The sequence below is a fragment of the Colletotrichum fioriniae genome (assembly GCF_027942845.1).
Source record: "Colletotrichum fioriniae strain IMI 355084 chromosome Unknown scaffold_5, whole genome shotgun sequence".
NCBI classification, from domain to species: Eukaryota; Fungi; Ascomycota; class Sordariomycetes; order Glomerellales; family Glomerellaceae; genus Colletotrichum; species Colletotrichum fioriniae.
The window spans coordinates 1,036,946-1,053,555 of NW_027076841.1; the positions used below are offsets into that span (position 1 = coordinate 1,036,946).

The following is a 16,610-nucleotide window of genomic DNA, read 5'->3' on the forward strand; positions in this document are numbered from 1 at the left end:
GACATAACAGCTTGTGCATACGGATATGAATTTTCATCACCTTGAATAATTGAACTACTTAAATGTAATGATAGAACCAAATAACATCTCTCCTAATATCGATTGATACATGATATCAAACATTTGACTCGAATTCCCCCCCTACGCGTCACTATTTCGATACTCAATCACTACGTTCAACCCAACATGTCTTCGCCTTTGAAGATCCTTATCAGCGGCGGTGGAATCGCTGGAGGTTGTCTCGCCTTCTGGCTAGTCAAACTCGGCCATGACGTTACCGTGGTTGAATGGTTCCCTACTCTCCGCGCTACAGGACTCCAAATCGACCTCCGGGGACACGGCATTGAAGTCTTGAAGCGTATGGGCCTCGAAGAGGGATTCCGCGCCAAATCGGTTCCGGAGCAAGGCCTCCAGTTCGTCGACAGTTCCGGCCGGAGGCGAGGCCACTTCCCGATGAACCATTCGGGAACCGGAGTGCAAGACTTCACCTCCGAGTACGAGATCATGAGAGGAGATTTGTGTCGTCTCTTCTACGGTGCCACCAAGGGCCATGCCAAGTACATCTTTGGCACTTCCGTGGAAAGCTTCGAACAGAATAATGACGGCGTAGACGTTTGCTTCAAAGACGGTAAGACAGAACATTTCGACCTATTAGTCGGTGCCGACGGCCAAGGATCACGTACACGGAAGATGATGCTGAAGTCCGAAACCTCTGACGGCTTTTACCCGCTCAGGGGTATTCACGTCTCTTACTTCACAATTCCCCGACCGATAGAAAAGGGCGAAGAGTACTATTCGACGGCTTATTTCGCGACCAATAGTCGGATCGTAATGACTCGGCGACACAGCCCGGAAGCGATCCAGGCGTACACATTCTTCACATCGCATGATGAAGAGTTCCAGAATGCTCGGCGAACCCACGGAAAGGAAGTCAAGGATGTTGTCGCGAAGGCGTTCCAGGGCGCGGGATGGCGAGTGGATTACTTCCTGGACGCGATGATGGACTCCCAGGACTTTTACTGCGAGCAGATTGGCTTGGTTAAGATTGATCATTGGTCCGAGGGACATGTCACCCTTGTCGGAGACGCGGCGTACGGCCCATCTTCCATGACGGGTATGGGTACAACTTCGGCAATTGTTGGCGCGTACGTCTTGGCTGGAGAGATCGGTAAACACTGCGGACCCGTACGCGCCCAAGATGGCATTGAAACGGCTCTACACGAATACGAAAGAAAGATGCGGCCTTTCATGGACCAAGTGCAGGAAGGGATTACAGATGAAGCTTTAGTTTATAAGCTGTGGCCAACAGGACCGATTGGGCTGACAATCTTGTACTGGATTATTGGAATCGTCTCTTTCTTCCACATGAACCTTGGGAAGTGGGTTCTGAAGGAGAGTGCAGTGAGGTGGAACTTGCCGGACTACAAGGAGCTGCTGCTTTGACGAGAGTTGCCTCAAGATTTAGGAGGTAGAAGCGGGAAGTTAGCAGAGAACTTTTCAAATCTGTACAGTATTAAACGAAACCCAGCTCTGAAAAGATTTCCATGATTTTAACAGAATAGCTGATACGTGAGAATATGTACGGGCTTTCAGTATGTGAAGAGGCTTCCAGGCCCTCATGAAGTATTTACACAATGAATCAATAAGAGACAGTATCTGTACATGCATAATTGCTTGGCCATTTAATTGTTGAAGGTATGTGTGTGAATGTTGATAGTATCAACCTTCCATGTCTTGCCGTTGTCGGAAGTGGTCAGGCCAGACGAGTCAGCCTCGTTGAGACCGAGGGTCTTGCCGAAGGTATTATCGGCGGCGTTAAGTATGATGGTCGTACCCGTGTACTCTGTGAATGGCAAGGTTAGTGAACCATGAAGGGATTTAATCATGTACACACGGAGCACTTACTGTGAGCAACAACGGTGCCGACGCAAGCATCGTCTTGGCATTCAACGGCAGTACCCCAACCCTCGGCATTTCCAGAGCCTTTGTATTGTTAGATTTAATCTTAGTGCATTGGCATCACCCAAGTCTTTGGCCTTTACTTACTCGTCGAGAGAGTCGAGACCACCTTGCCGTTGAGAGAGACGGTCTGGTCATACTTGCCGGTGCTGTCATTATACTTGTCTGTATTGTGGAGTCAACTTGAATTCATGGTGCAACCCAAACCAGATAACTTACAGTGCATGGTGAGCTTGTCACCGGCAGAAGCAGGAACTTGCTTGCCTCCAAGCTGTTCTCCTTGAAGAGTGCTGGCCCAAGTGCACCACTGACCGACGCTCGCACCGCAGTTCCTATGGATTTGTCAGCTGATGGCTTTACTTTCTAATAGGATAGACAATTAATTACGCCTTGGGATCGCTGAAAGAGACAGCAAGAGCCTGGATAAGATCACCGCCGCTGGTGCCCATGCCGGGCCACAGAGCAAGACGATCCTTCTGGGGGCTCGGCACGGGAGGGAGAACGAGAGTCGTGGTCGCCTCACGGATCCAAGACTGAGTAGGACCGAGGGAGAATGCTGGTCCAAAGCCGACCTTGTCCTGAGCGCTCACCACATTGGCGGCGGCGAGGAGGGCAGCTGCAGCGACGTTACGCATGTGGACGGTTGTTTGGAGCGACTGACTGAACGTAGCAAGGGTATGCAGTCGAAAGAAAGAAAAAAAAAAAGATCAAAATCCGGGGTGAGGCAACAACAAGGGTTAATCCAGCGTCTTGGAAATGGAACAATGGACACAAGAAGCGCCAAGGGCTCTTGGCAACGGGCGTAGAGTTTATATGGAAGGCTCCTCAACGTTCTAGATTGCTTCAATTCATCTTGATTGATGCCCCCTTTACCCATCTGGCGTGTTTCTGCCGTACCCAGTGTTCCAATTAACCTGAATCCTACCCCAAAGGAACCAGTCACGAAACAGCCCAGTGGTGGACAAACAATTTCCGCGATGGGTTGTGAAGGCTGCGCCAGGATCCACGCGACCTTGCCAAATGGTTGAAGGAATAATCGAAGCGAGGTGCCCATTTTCATTCGGTAACCTCGATGGAGTCGACAAGGACAAGGCATCATGCTTACTGCCATCAACCTCTTGGGCCCTGCAACCTTAACCTTCCCAAAAGAGGGTTGCATTTTCTCGGAGCTATCACTAGCACGGCAAGATATTGAACCACTGAGCAAGAATGCAGTAGCACCAACAGAGAAGGGTGCAGGCGGCAGACAAGCATAGAAGGAAGTCCAGGACTTCAAGTGTAGACTCATCAATCGCGACAATGCAAGTGGAGTTTCATATTCAATGAGCCAGTTTTTCGGATCCCCTTCCAGTGTGAAGAGACAAGATTGGAGGCCCCTGTCTGAGGATCGTCAGTTGAACCATTGCTTGGCCCTGCGAGCCGCAACTAGATTGAAATCCCCACATCGCCTTGTTCAGAGTCGCGATTAGTGGTCGGGTAGACGGGTTTCGGCACTCGAGTGCCACAGTCTTCGACATTTTACTGAACTTGTTCGGTACTCCGAACCTGTAAATTCTTGTACTCATCGAAGGATTATGAACGAGGGTTTCGGCGACCAAAGTCGGACGCAACACACTTCAAGCGACGTCATGAATGCACTGCTGAAGACAGCGAGAGTGGCCTTGAATTGCCTTGAGCTTGAATATCTCGGAGTAGTTGAATTTCGGGCGGAAGTTCTTCACGTATCTTCACACGGCTTGCGATTCATCAGGGGATTTGGGGAGGGGCGTTTGTTGACCCCCCTGGCAAATTTTCTTGGGGTCCCTCTGACGGCATACCAATGGTGCGCTTGAAACGGTGTAGCCACTCAAGATTGTCTGCCGAGGTCTGGTTCCAAGGGTCGCCGCTAAAACCAGTCAGACTTCGATGAATGCTTACAAGAGAAGAAGGGGGCGAAACTTACTCTTCATAAACAATGAATCGCGCTTGGTGCTGGATTTCATGGTCTGACGGAACGTGACTGTTCGGGTTGTTGGGAGACATAGTTGCTGCGATCCAGCGTCGTAGCTCAAGAGCAAGCCATCGATTGAAATTGGAATCATTGAAGAACGCATAGTTTCGCTTGACTGTTGAGAACTGCGGGTGAGCGCTGCGGCCATCTGGACCAGTGCTCCCAGGTCTTTGCCAGTCCGGAGTATTCGAGACTATAGGAGACACGGGTGAAGCTTGGGCGACATTGCTTGCTGGAGAGGCGTCCTGAGTAGGAGGTTCTTGTAGTAATGGCGGGAGAACTTCACTCCCCGTATCCTGTAGCCAAGCGCGTTGATTCGGCATTGCTAGATTCCTCCACAGTCCTCTGTCAAAAGGAACACCTTGGAATTGAAATGGAATCGGGGGCTCAAAAGGTTCGTCTGCAGAGGCTCTTCCATCCATGAGGTCTCCGAGTCCCACTTGTTGAGAGTCTTTCTCGGAAAGTCGTAGTGGAGGTAGAGTGTTTAAACTTTCGTGTTGAAGAAGACGTGTTCTCAAGCGAAACGCGGTAAGCCAGCCAGTTGATGAGCTGATAAGATTGACTAGCCAATTAACAACCAAGTCGGCAGGAGACATTCCCCAACTCTTGCCTAGACGCGTGACTATCTTACAAGCCTCGTTCTGGAGTTCTTGGTTGTTGAGAACATTGGGTCCAAGTAGCCTGTGCTTATCAACAAAGGCATCGAGCTGCAATTCACAGGGACATTCATCAAACAGACTGCGCTTGCCTTTGATCTGAAGAACAGACATCATGCTTTCGGCTGGCGATCTTATCGGCCCAAATCGAGCCTCTCGAGTGAGGTCCTCTGACGAGGTAATCAAGTCTCGCAGCCACGACTCGGGTTTCGCACCCTTATCAACTTCCGGTGATGAGACTTCCGATGCAAAGACGATCCGGCAAGCCTCGAACTGTATTTCTCTGTTATTGGGTAAGTTCCCTGTTCTGTCGAAAAACAGCCGTAGAAAATGGTTGAGTTCCAGCGTAAGCAACTCGTAAGCGCTACGGGGCGATTCTGGAGGCACACCGCTTGCTTGGTAGGGGAACGGCGAAAACCTTTCATACTCGATGAGGTCTAGTCAGTAGGTTAGCTCGCTGTTCAGGCATCCGCGGAATAGTTTCGAGTTCTCTTACAAGGTGGAACGGAGTTCTCAACCATGTCCAGGACTGCATCGTTAAAACCCCAATCTCCTTTCCAACTCGCCATGTCGGAACCCATCTTGAAATGATCCGCGAGATGATCAGCTCTGACACCCCAAGTATCGAGAGATGCACTGCAGAAGCCGCAACGAGACTCGATTTCTGGGATGGTGATTTTCCAGAGTTTAGCCGACCAGTCGAGAAGGCCAGCATTGTGTACCAAACGCAAGTGCTGTTTCAGGTGATCCTTTCTGTTGAACGTTCGTTCCTGGCAAGATGAGGGATTGTGGCTGTCAATATGCGATTGAGTGGGCTCAGCTTCCCCACAGAACACACAACATGTTTGGCCTGTGTCAGGATTGACGGCTCGGGGCCCTTTAGGCGAGCAGACCCATCTTTCGAGGGGCATATGGAGAGACTTTTCGTGTCGTTGCCAGTCGTGTTTTGTTCTAAATGTCTCTGTACAGAATGTGCACTGGTACTGGTTCCGAGGATGTGCAAGGGAAGTTCGCTTCGGGCGTCTACGTTGCCGCGCTCGACTACGAACAGCGGGACGCGGGAGAGAAGCGGAGTCTTTGGAAGCATGGGAGAAGGCAGAGGCAAATGAGCCGCCACTCGAGGTTCCAGCGCTACTGGCTGACGAGGTGTGATAGAGAGACCGTGCTGGCTCATCGGTGAAGCTAGCATTAAAGCTGTCGTCTGCGGCTACAGGTGATCAGCTCTGAGTTATCCGCCCGACCTTTGACACTCACACAACGACGAGCCGCTCATGAAAGTACGGAACTTACCTGATGATTCTGCATGAGTAGATGCTACGGCACGTGCAATGTCGCCAACAGTAGCAGGCTCGTGTTCTGGAGGAGAGTCGACCCATCTCTCGAGCGGGTTCAACCCCTGATAGTGTGGGCTGCTCTTAGGAGCTGGTGTTCCTGGCCTCGCGGGAACATCGATAGGTTTTGTCCCAGTGCCAGAGTTTCCAGAGTATGGTGACGTGGATCGATGACGGCCTTGTACTTTGCCGCGACGACGAGCGTTGATTAACCAGTTAGTGATTTGAATCTTGCTGAGGCCTGTTTGGTGCTGGAGGATCTTCTTCTGTTCGTCGTTTGGATATGGATGGTGGCTGTGGGAAGAGAGCCATTGTCTCAATATTCGAGTCGAGTCACGAGAGAATCGTGTGCCAATCTTGGGTGGAGGAGGAGTCGATGTAGTGGAAATGTTGAGGGGCTCGAATGAGCCGCTTGATCTCTTTGAAGCCTCTTGTGTCGGAAGGTGCTGAACGTTGGTTGTAACAGTACGGCTGTCGTCCATGAGGTTGTTGAAAACATCTCCAGTGAAGTTCGGCGTGGTATATAAGAAAGTACAGTTGCATCCGAGAGACACGCATGATATACACCGGTCTTGAGGTTGGGGTTGTTGTGGGAGCTGGCATTGATAGCCCCATGCGGTGCAGTTGGCACAAGACGTCGAGGGCGTCGTCCATCCGCTTTCGAAATTATCGCTGATGTAGTCAAGGGCTCCATCGAAAACGAAGGGAGAGCTTTCACCGCTAAACTGTTCCACGGGCGTGAAACATAGAGCTTCATCGATCGCGAGGTCTTCGATAGCGACATTAGCCCTGGTCTCCTGTGGTAGGGAGATTTCGGCAAGGTTAACGAATTGGTTTACAGTCGAAGAGGTAGCTTCATCCGAGTTATCCATCCTGTCGAGTCTCAATTCCAGCACCACAGCCACAGTAATAATCCCCCAGCCTAAACCTGGGGAAGCAATGAGACTTGTCAAGGGTGTCAAAGCCCCTGTAAAAGATCGGGTTGATAGGGCGTGATTGAACCGATAAGGCGGATCAAGATATGGAAATAAGAATGATGTCCAACGTGGATTGCGTATTGGCATTCCCTAAGGGGAGTCATTCGACTTGGACTTTGTTTTGCTCAAGAGTGGAAGAGTCGTCGGAAGTCTATCCGCACTTTCATGCGTCGGAATGATACGGGATCCACCAAAGCGCTCTCCATGATTGGCCCAACGTTGGATGTGTCAAGTGCGCCTTACACTAGAATCGCGATGGCCGGACCCATCAACTAATGACAAGTTTGTTCAACGTGAACTCTAGGTCCGAACCCGGACCCAAGGCCTTCGGGTGCGTTTGACCTCAATTGAGGTGCATGGGGTTATTGGCAGCATGTCGGGTCACTCCAACTCGTAGGTACGATGAAGACTGCCAGATGGAGTTTATAGTTTTGCACTCTCTGTCATCTCATGAAATAATGTCAAAGTTCGAAAATCACTGACGGCCTTAAAAAACATAACCAACCGAAAGTAGACAAACCGAGAAGCGAGAAAAGTCTCCGTAGTGGGTCACTTAGACCGACGTGCTTCTGGACCCTTACTCGAAGTCTTTGTCTTCGCCTCTCGCAGGATGTTGGGCGCGCCTGACGCACAATGAAATTTTTTTGCGGTGCGCTCATGGGTAAAAACATTATGTCTGGTACTAGCTTTATAAGTTTCATTTTGGCGAAAAGCCTTGATTCTCACCACTTGACAACGGACTTAGGTTGTCGAAACACAAGTACTCAACTACGCCAAGCCGATAATTTTACCTCAGTTGAGTCACCTCTTTGTCAACCAGCTTTCTCACCCTATAAACATGGGGGAGCGGGAGTCTTCTGGCCTAGCATTGGCGATCACGCCGATACCAATTGAGCCAGAAACCGAAAGCAACGATATATCCAACGTCAACAATGATGTTGCAAGTGATGAAACAGAAATACTGCGATGGTCTTGTGTCGGTGCAGCTGCACTATTCTTGATGTGCTCATATGGTAAGATCGACCCCATAGGATGGCCGTACCCGTTCACCCTTGAATTGGACCAGGCTGATTGGTACCAGGCTTTTCTCAATCAATCGGAACTGTACAATCTTTTCTTCAATTAAACCAGTTGAGCGACTATTCTGCACAAGACATCGGATGGATCACAGGCTTGGACACAGCTCTTTCGCTATTATGTGGCTTCCAGGTCGGCCCTTTGATGGATCGCTATGGCCCTAGGCTTCTGGCGCCAGTTGCAGTTGGGCTCACCGTCGCAAAATTCTTCCTCCTCTCCGAGTGTAAGAATTACTGGCAGATTTTTCTCTGCCTAGGTGTTCTGGGAGGCATTGCCTCCGCAGTAGCCTCAACCGTCGCAATATCAGCAGTAGGAAAGCTGTTTATCCGCCGTCGTGGCCTTGCCATGGGTGCAGCGATGGCTGGAGCTTCTTTGGGTGGCATCACCTTTCCTCTAGTCCTCCGCAGGGCTTTCCGGGCTTTGGGCTGGTCATGGTCTAACCGGGTAATGGGCTTTGTAATTCTAGGGCTCATGACCATTGGCATGGTTTTGCTTTTGCCCTTTCCCAAACTGATCCTACCCTCAGCGGTGTCGTCGAAGAAGAAGTCAGCAGCACTCAACTTTGACGCTTTTCGGTCGGGGCCTTTCGTCTTCATCACGCTTGGGTTCTTCTTGTACGAGTTTTCCATCACTGGCGTGGGTGTGCTGTTGCCAACTTTTGCGGTCAAGGCTGGGTTTCCGTCTGCGATGGGTTACACCTTGGTCTCAATCCTTAACGGATGTTCATGCCTAGGCCGCCTACTACCTGGACTTGCAGGTGACTATGTAGGCCATTTCGACGTCATACTTTTTATGACTTGCCTCTCATTGATCTTTACTGGAGCCTTGTTCGTCCCGTTCGGAGGCCAATCGGCCGGAATACTTTACGCATTTGCTGGTTTATGGGGGTTTTGCACTGGCTCGTTCTTGTCAATCCTTCCCGGTAAGTGGATTCTTAGCATGTCCTGTTTCGGAATCTTATTCGGAAACTGACAAGAGATTGCATTAGTGTGTCTGGGCAAGACATGCGATCCCAAAGATTACGGAAGATACTATGGTGAGTTGATGCACCAAATCATACCAGCCCAGTCCCAATATACATACGATTGTTTGACTGACGTGACTTCAGGTACAATGACATTTTTTGTTAGTTTCAGTGCCCTCACGGCAATTCCAGCAGGGGGTTCTCTTCTGGAAATGGTGGGCTCAGTTGGGGCGTCAGGTTTGTATCTTTCAACGGTTGCTCTGGGCGGCTTGAGCTTCTACATAGCCCGCTCCTTGTTGATTGGAAAATTTCTTGTTTTTAGATCAAATATCTAGATCCTTATCTCTCAGCCCAACATCCCAATTCTTACTTTAGCTCTTTTCTCTTGCTGACTGTTTTCATTGCCTCGGCCTTGGGGAGATCGGACACGGCGGTAATCTCGAGACTGCGCCGATCTTCTCTCGAGGCAAATTCTATTGCTCCTAGGTCAGGCCCAAAGTCTCTGATGGGTGCCAATATGTAAACTTCCTCCACCGCAACCGCCAACCTTTCTGAGCTATTCTTGGCAACTGAGCTTGCTTCATTTCGTGTTCCAAGAGTCGCATTTGTAACATGAGTGAACCCTAGCTGTGTAAGACTGTATGGGTCTTTCGGCTTCTTGTTGTTGTGGTTGCTGGAAATACCATCGCTCAACTCTATACCATCCGAGCCCTGGCTTGATTTTGGTGTGAACTTGTATTTGTGGTAGAACTGAGCCCATACTCTCCGTTTGAAAAGAGGCACCACCATGGGAGCCTGCCCAACGAAAATGGCAATGAAGTCCTCACGAATTGACCACATCGCTCCTGGGCCAAAGCCGCCTGTAGGCTTGATGCATTGTTAGCAACTTATCCAGGTTCAAGAGAAAGTGCGTTGTCTCACGTGAAAGATGAGAACCACGCGAATTGTCGCAGCAACCATGATGAGAACTCCCAAGCTGAAAAGGAAATACACTCCGATTCTGCGCCATATCGAGGCTCTAACGAGACTAATCACCTAGTTGATGATCAATTGACGCTGGCAGGTTTGAACGAGGGATGCTTACGGGTATAGGAATGGCAATTATACAAAGATCCGTGGTGACGTTCATCACGAAAATGCTGTAGAAGTAAATTTTGTTCTGCGGCACACAATTTTCTTTCCCGATCCTGTAAGCTAAGGCTTCTTACTTGAATACCACTCAGGCCTACGTACCTCCTGGATCTGGGCGAATTTGCCACATGAGATAAAGAGGTCGACATGTCAGGGCAATAATCAGAGCCATCGCAACCGCTGTGGCACCAACCAGACCCATGACAGGGAATATGTACTTGTCTACCCACTGTCCCGCAACCAATCTTCGGTAGAAAAACAACACTAGCATGGGTCAGATATTGCAGCATGAAGGCAGGTTTAAGCATGAAGCAAGCCTCGAAAACAGCATGCCACGTACTATTGAACTTCAATGACCACACTACTGTCGCATATATAATCATGCCTGCGACGAAATTCTTCGAGCCATATTCCCATTGATAACTATTCTTTCGGTTAGCTTTTGTATGGAACGGAATATTCTCTTCGCACACACAATTCTGATTCCGGCAATGTCGCGCGCTGCTCTGGGGTCAAGAGCGAGGTGTGTTTGCCTTGGGCAATCAGCGCGAAGAGCGTTGCCATCACGCATACAGAAGTGTAGAGAGACTGTCATGATGTGAGTCAAAATTGGTTCCATCTCAGTGACTGGAAGACAGAACATACCCATGTGAAGAAGATGATGTAATCGTCAGGCCGAAATCCAGATACGCCCACTTGCTTCGTGCGGCAAAATACCCTCGCCGCAATCATCAAAGTCGCAACAGCATACAACGTCCAAATCTCCAAGAGAGTCGGGTTAATCTCCATGATGTGTCCGATGTGCGAGCAAGCTGCTCTGTCGGTTGTTTATTTCGATATCATCGAAAATGGTCCCGGCTCCGGTATTGTTGACTAAGGTGAACACAAGGAACACTCGTGTGGGTAAGGTAGGTAGCAGCTTGGACTTTTAATTGAACGTGGAGAAGAGTCCAATTCTACAGTAGGGCAGGATGAAACTTCTTGGAATGAGCGGTCTCCTAGCAAGGGCCTGTCAACATGACCCAGACTGACTAGGTTCGAGCATGTGGAAGTAAACTCCACCAACTTCAGTGGTCCCTGGAGTCTTCCACAATGTAGAGACTGACTCCTCCATGAAAACTACCCGAGTCACATATATATGCCAAGCAGAAATATGCTTAGCCAACTAACCCGACAGGGCAATGTTTGGAGGTACGCGAACATAGGCTTAGCTTTTACGGCGTGGTACTGTTTGCGGCTCCCCAGATCTGCTTGGAGTGATAGCTCCAAGACCAAAAGTCAGGGCAATAAAATTGTCTGCCTATATCAATTGGATGATTGTCTCACTCGGCGGTGGCGGTGGGCAGCTCCTGCACTACATAGATAATAGTTCAGCGACAAAAGCTGCGAACAAGTGGCTGGCATTCCCAGGTCTTGGACAGTATACTGACTGCTTTGAGGCGGTCCCAGAAGTTAACATCATTCGATTCCGCCTTGGCACAGGCTGCGGGATAGAACTCTCAATTCCAAGGTTGTGCCATGCTCGTCAACCAACAGCACGTGGTGGATCGGTGCACGAACGCACTGTAGACTTCTTCGATGCGGCAAAACTTCGGAGTCATTAAGAGCGTTATCCTAGTTCATCTCCTCGGTTCCGCGAGTCTATTAAGCCCTGTGTTTGCCACGTCCAGATTGCCGGTATGCCGAAACTTCCCCAGATTGCTCCAACTTCTTCAACTAACTTTCCTCGTGCTGAATGAGAGAAACTAAGGAACGACAACGCTGAGTCATTGGGTTGCAGTGCCTGTGACATGGCTCGCGACAAGTGAGGTTCATCTAAAGTCACCCTATCATAAACATGTGGGCTGGAGGTATTCGAAGTTCAGAGTTCAATGAAGCTTTGTGAAATGCGAATCTAGCAGGGATGATCTTGAACACGCGGTAAACTTCAATGACCATTATCAAAACCTCTCATATGGGAACCGGCAAACCTGGTCTTGGGTCACGGGATCTCTTCAACTGGGCTCTAAACTCGAACATCAGCAACCAATGTCATTTTTAATTTCCGAGCTCCATCTCAAGCTACTTCAACACAGCGCCAGTTTTCGAATTTACGCTGTGGCATATAGCATTCCATTTGGCTAAACTTTCTGGTTGGATTATGCTCCTGGTCTTCTTCCTCAGTCTTATTCAAACCTTTTCCAACACTGCATGTGGTGAACTTTCGCCCTACAATTAGCACGGGCTGTTAGCTCGTATTCATCGGAAAGTGCAAATCAACCCGAACACAAGGATCACATGCCTCCTGATCCATCTTCAATGTCCAAATCCTATTGCTTGAGCCACGCACCTGTTGCCTCAATCTTGGAGGCTCAAAATTTGGAGAGCTTATGTAGAGTTATGACAACATGGCAAGTATCATCAAAACCCATTCTCCTATATTCTCTAGAATCAGCCCTCCTAAGTCAATCTTTGCTTTTGACGAATGTACGGAGATTCCTTAGCCCGCTTTATTCATTATTACCACTGTCCACCTTGTGTCTAGGATGTGCTGTCAGGAACCTGGATCTTAAGAACAACCATATTAGGATTGAAAAGCAAAGTATAACAAAGGGTTTTAACAGATACTGCCAGATAGATGCCGCGAGTGTGATATTCAGATGTGCATCTATGTAATTCCTTTTCAACATGATATTACAGATGCAAAGGCGCGGCCGTATAACGAAGGTATTTTCCCTGAAGATTTAAGAAGCCCCGTAATGACTCGCATAGAACCGATGAGACCTTGATTGCGGGTATGGCACGTTGTCAAGCTCATCTTCTCAATCCAAGAGAAGGCGGGAGCTGCGAACTGGTGCGAGGATCCTAACGGAACCTTCTGCAATCAGATGACATCATTTTTTCCGCGCGGTCGGCGCACTTCACGGCCTCAACCACTGCTGGATAACCCCTGCGTTCGATTGATGTGACCTAAGACCTGAGCTTTGATTTGATATTATGAAATCACTGGATGTGCTTTCTTTCAAGGGGCAACAATCATTGGTATCAGCTGCATGCGAGGTCAGATCAGTTTGGTTTTGTCCGTATGTACTATTAATACATGAAAAAGCCCTTGCCTTAGGTCATCCCTTCGTAACTGCGCTGACCGTTTGATTTGAAAGATCTACATATCCATGTGAAAGAGTACGAATTAGCCGCTTTTGCACTTGCTATTTAGCTAATGCTGGGTCACACATCATCAGACAGTTTGAGTTTGTTAAGACGAGAGTCTGTGCAACATCTCATCTCGTGATTTGGTTGGTAAGCTCTGGGCTTTGTCATACCACTCATCTGAATAAAGTTGCCAAGCGAAACAATCCATTCGAGGTCGCGGCCATTTTGAGGTAAGATGAGTGTGCCAGTCGACGTTTCGATAGCGATAAAGCATTCTGATTGCTCGATGTTGTTTAGGAGTCAAGCACGCTGGAGATTATCTACTGGACGGACTTCCGGATGGAATGGTGCAAATATGACTGGACTCGGAAAACTAGCAGTCTCTTGGTTCGGCCCCAAGCTCGAAAGCGAAGGCGCGCGAAGGCTTATCTCTTCCGTTTGCGGTAGCGCGGTCGTGTGAAAATCTCCGTCGCCGATTCTTGATATTGTGGGATGGTTCAGAAAGTTTAGGCCGTAACTGGTTAGGTGTTGATCACTGTATTACGGTTTACCGTGTATATATATATGATGTTTATCCTTTTCGCAACCTCAACCAACATTCTAGCATCGGTGGAATCTGATCTAAGTCTTTCAATATCAATTCCGCCTATTTCACGCTCATAAGAACTTCCTGGTCAGGCATCATGGCTTCCGGAGTAGGTGGAACCAACGGCGTGAACGCCGGGTCGAATTACGGCCAAGACTATCTGCGCGCGGTGAGGGGTATCACAGCATCTTCTTTTCCGACAGAGGAGGATCGCATGAAGGCACTGTTAGCAACGTATGAAGTTCTTGCTAAGTTGGAAACCCCCTGGGATACATATGTTAGGATTCATTTGAATCAGGTAAGGCTCAAGAAACGCAGATTTGAAAAGTCGTAAGGTGCTAATTAAGTCTTAGTCGGCTGTCACTGCGGGGATCAAAGTCATCAAAGACTTGAATTTGATGATGAAGTGGAAGGAAGAGGGATTTGCCCCGATGACGAGTGTTCAACTCGCAGGCCTTGTAGGGAGCTGTGATCCTCAGCTTCTTCGTAAGTCTGATCGGTGTTAAACTTGGAAACTTTGAAACATCTTTGGACACAACTTAGTACTGACAGATTGACTGTAGACAGGTTTCTCCGTAGCCTAGCCGCTAATGGTCTTATGGAACAGGTTCCAGTAGAAAAGTTCAAGCCGAACCAGTTCTGCATGGAACTAGCAAAACCAGACTTTCACACTCTGACCAACTTCTAGTGAGTAGCACAATCAAGTCGAAGTAGTCTTGCATACTTATAAGCCCCGTAGTTACGTGACTGGCCATCGTGCATATGGTACTTTGCCCGATCATCTGGCAGAAAAAGGGTACAAGGATCCCTCTAATCCTGCGGACACAATCCTTCGGAAATCCACTGGGCACAGCGGAGATCTGTGGTCGTTTCTAAGCGAGAACCCGAAAGTAGGTGAGATGTTCAACATCGTACAGAAGGCGTCCACGAACAAAGAGCCACCATGGATGGATATGTACCCTCACCGCAACTTGGTCGATGGATCTGATCCGAGTCTTCCACTTCTTGTCGATATTGGTGGCGGGATTGGGCATGATCTCTTACGGTTTTACAAAGCCTACCCCAACGAAGGCTCAAGATTATACCTCGAAGATCTCCAATCAGTCATTAGTGACGCGAAGGATAAAGCGCTCCTTCCAGACACGGTGAAACAGGTGGAATACAGCTTTTTCGAGCCACAGCCAGTGAAACGTTTGTTATATGGATTTCTTTCTAATTACAAACTTGGCGCTAACATGGGATCCAGATGCGCGTGCATATTATATGCATCATATAATTCATGATTGGCCCGATCACTCGGCCCTGAAGATACTAGAGATGCAGAAAGGCGCCATGAAACCTGGCTATAGCCGGTTGCTCATTCACGATCAGGTTCTAGACGACGAAAAGAGTCAAATGAATACTACAGCATTCGATATCGCCATGATGGTGTATCTATCTGGAAAGGAACGCACTGAAAAGCAGTGGTTGGCTTGCTTGACTCTGCGGGTCTCAGAGTCATCAAATTTTGGAAGAAGCCACCAGACTACTTCAGTGTCATCGAAGTTGAGGTTCCAGCTCCCTAGGGCTTGGTAGGATTCTTTTCTTGAAAACTTACAAATGGCAACGGCGTGTATAATCGTGAGGAATTGAACAACACTTGACACAAGCTACGTTGACATAGGCTGTGATGTTCTTGTCAACGAGAATATGTAATGACGGTAACTGCATCACACTTTGTAACAGACTATATCAATTCAACTAATTACAACATGACTGAAAGTGCTCTTTCTTCAAAGCCACAAGAAACAAACCCTTGAGATAGTATCAAGACGCTCGATTATTCTTTAGTTTTGTGTCGTCAGGCATCAAAATGTGCATTCAACTTGACGCTGACGAAGTTTTATAATCGCTGGCCGATGATGTTTGGTACACAAGTTCAATGGTAAGTGAGTTGAAAGTCTAAGAAAACAAAGAGAAACTGCACAGTATTTTGAATGTCTGTAATTGGAAACAAATCTGAATTGCAGTCCCAACTTAGAGACTCTTCAGCTCAACAATCTCGTCTCTGTGTACTCGAAGGCCATAAATACTTTCAGGCCCGCCTATGAACTTATCTCCGAATGCTTTAAATCCATCATCGCGCCTACAGTATGTCTCAATGACTGTTTGAATAGGCTTGTAAGGATAAGGGACCATGATGCCCTGCCCATGGTCCTTTCCATCCAAAAACATTAACTCCAACTCCTCTGTTCCGCTCCATTCGTACTCTTTCCACGACTCTAAATCATCCATCGTCCACTTAACGTCTCCAGAATAGACGTAACTTGCTACTGCTCTTGGGTTAGTCACGCAGTCTTCCCCCCTCCCAACACAACAGTGCTGCGCATTCCGGCTTGAATGCCATTGCCAAATATCGCAATTTCTTCTGGCGAGCCAGACGCGTAGTATCCAGCCTCAACATTTCGTAGGCTTGGAGTGAGCATCTCGCGCCACATGAGAGATTCCCGCCAGCAGAGCCTTCGAGCAAGTGTATATGCTGTACCGGCGTCGGTTGCACTTGCCCACCATATTTCCCATTCATTGCCGTGTCCCGTTCTTCCGCGGATCGAGGGTGTAGGCTCCCTGCGAGTAAAGTTGAAAGCGACGTCTGGGAGATGAAGGAGCAATGACACTGGGTCGATCAAGATTGATGCCGCAACCCGCGGAGCGAAATCTGCTCTTTGTAGTAGTTGGCCCATCAACAAAGTTCCGTAGCTGTTACCGATAAGAACAAAGTCATCCCATGCTCCCCTTTCTCCGACTCCAGGCGCTGGTTGCGAAGCTCT

At 48.6% G+C, this 16,610-nt stretch overlaps 2 protein-coding genes across 2 annotated transcripts; one reads left to right on the forward strand and one right to left on the reverse strand.

Annotated features, from left to right (window-relative positions):
• Nucleotides 1-186: 186 nt before the first annotated feature.
• On the forward strand, nucleotides 187-1,443 carry N0V96_004989 (uncharacterized protein; the record flags this gene model as incomplete). The annotated part of the gene is made up of 1 exon (XM_053198967.1): nucleotides 187-1,443. The coding sequence occupies one exon, from the start codon at nucleotides 187-189 to the stop codon at nucleotides 1,441-1,443; it is 1,257 nt and encodes a 418-aa protein (XP_053043546.1).
• A 239-nt stretch (nucleotides 1,444-1,682) lies between these two features.
• N0V96_004990 (uncharacterized protein) lies at nucleotides 1,683-2,594 on the reverse strand (the record flags this gene model as incomplete). The annotated part of the gene is made up of 5 exons (XM_053198968.1): nucleotides 1,683-1,843; nucleotides 1,906-1,983; nucleotides 2,047-2,124; nucleotides 2,179-2,291; nucleotides 2,347-2,594. The coding sequence occupies 5 exons, from the start codon at nucleotides 2,592-2,594 to the stop codon at nucleotides 1,683-1,685; spliced, it is 678 nt and encodes a 225-aa protein (XP_053043547.1).
• Nucleotides 2,595-16,610: the final 14,016 nt, after the last annotated feature.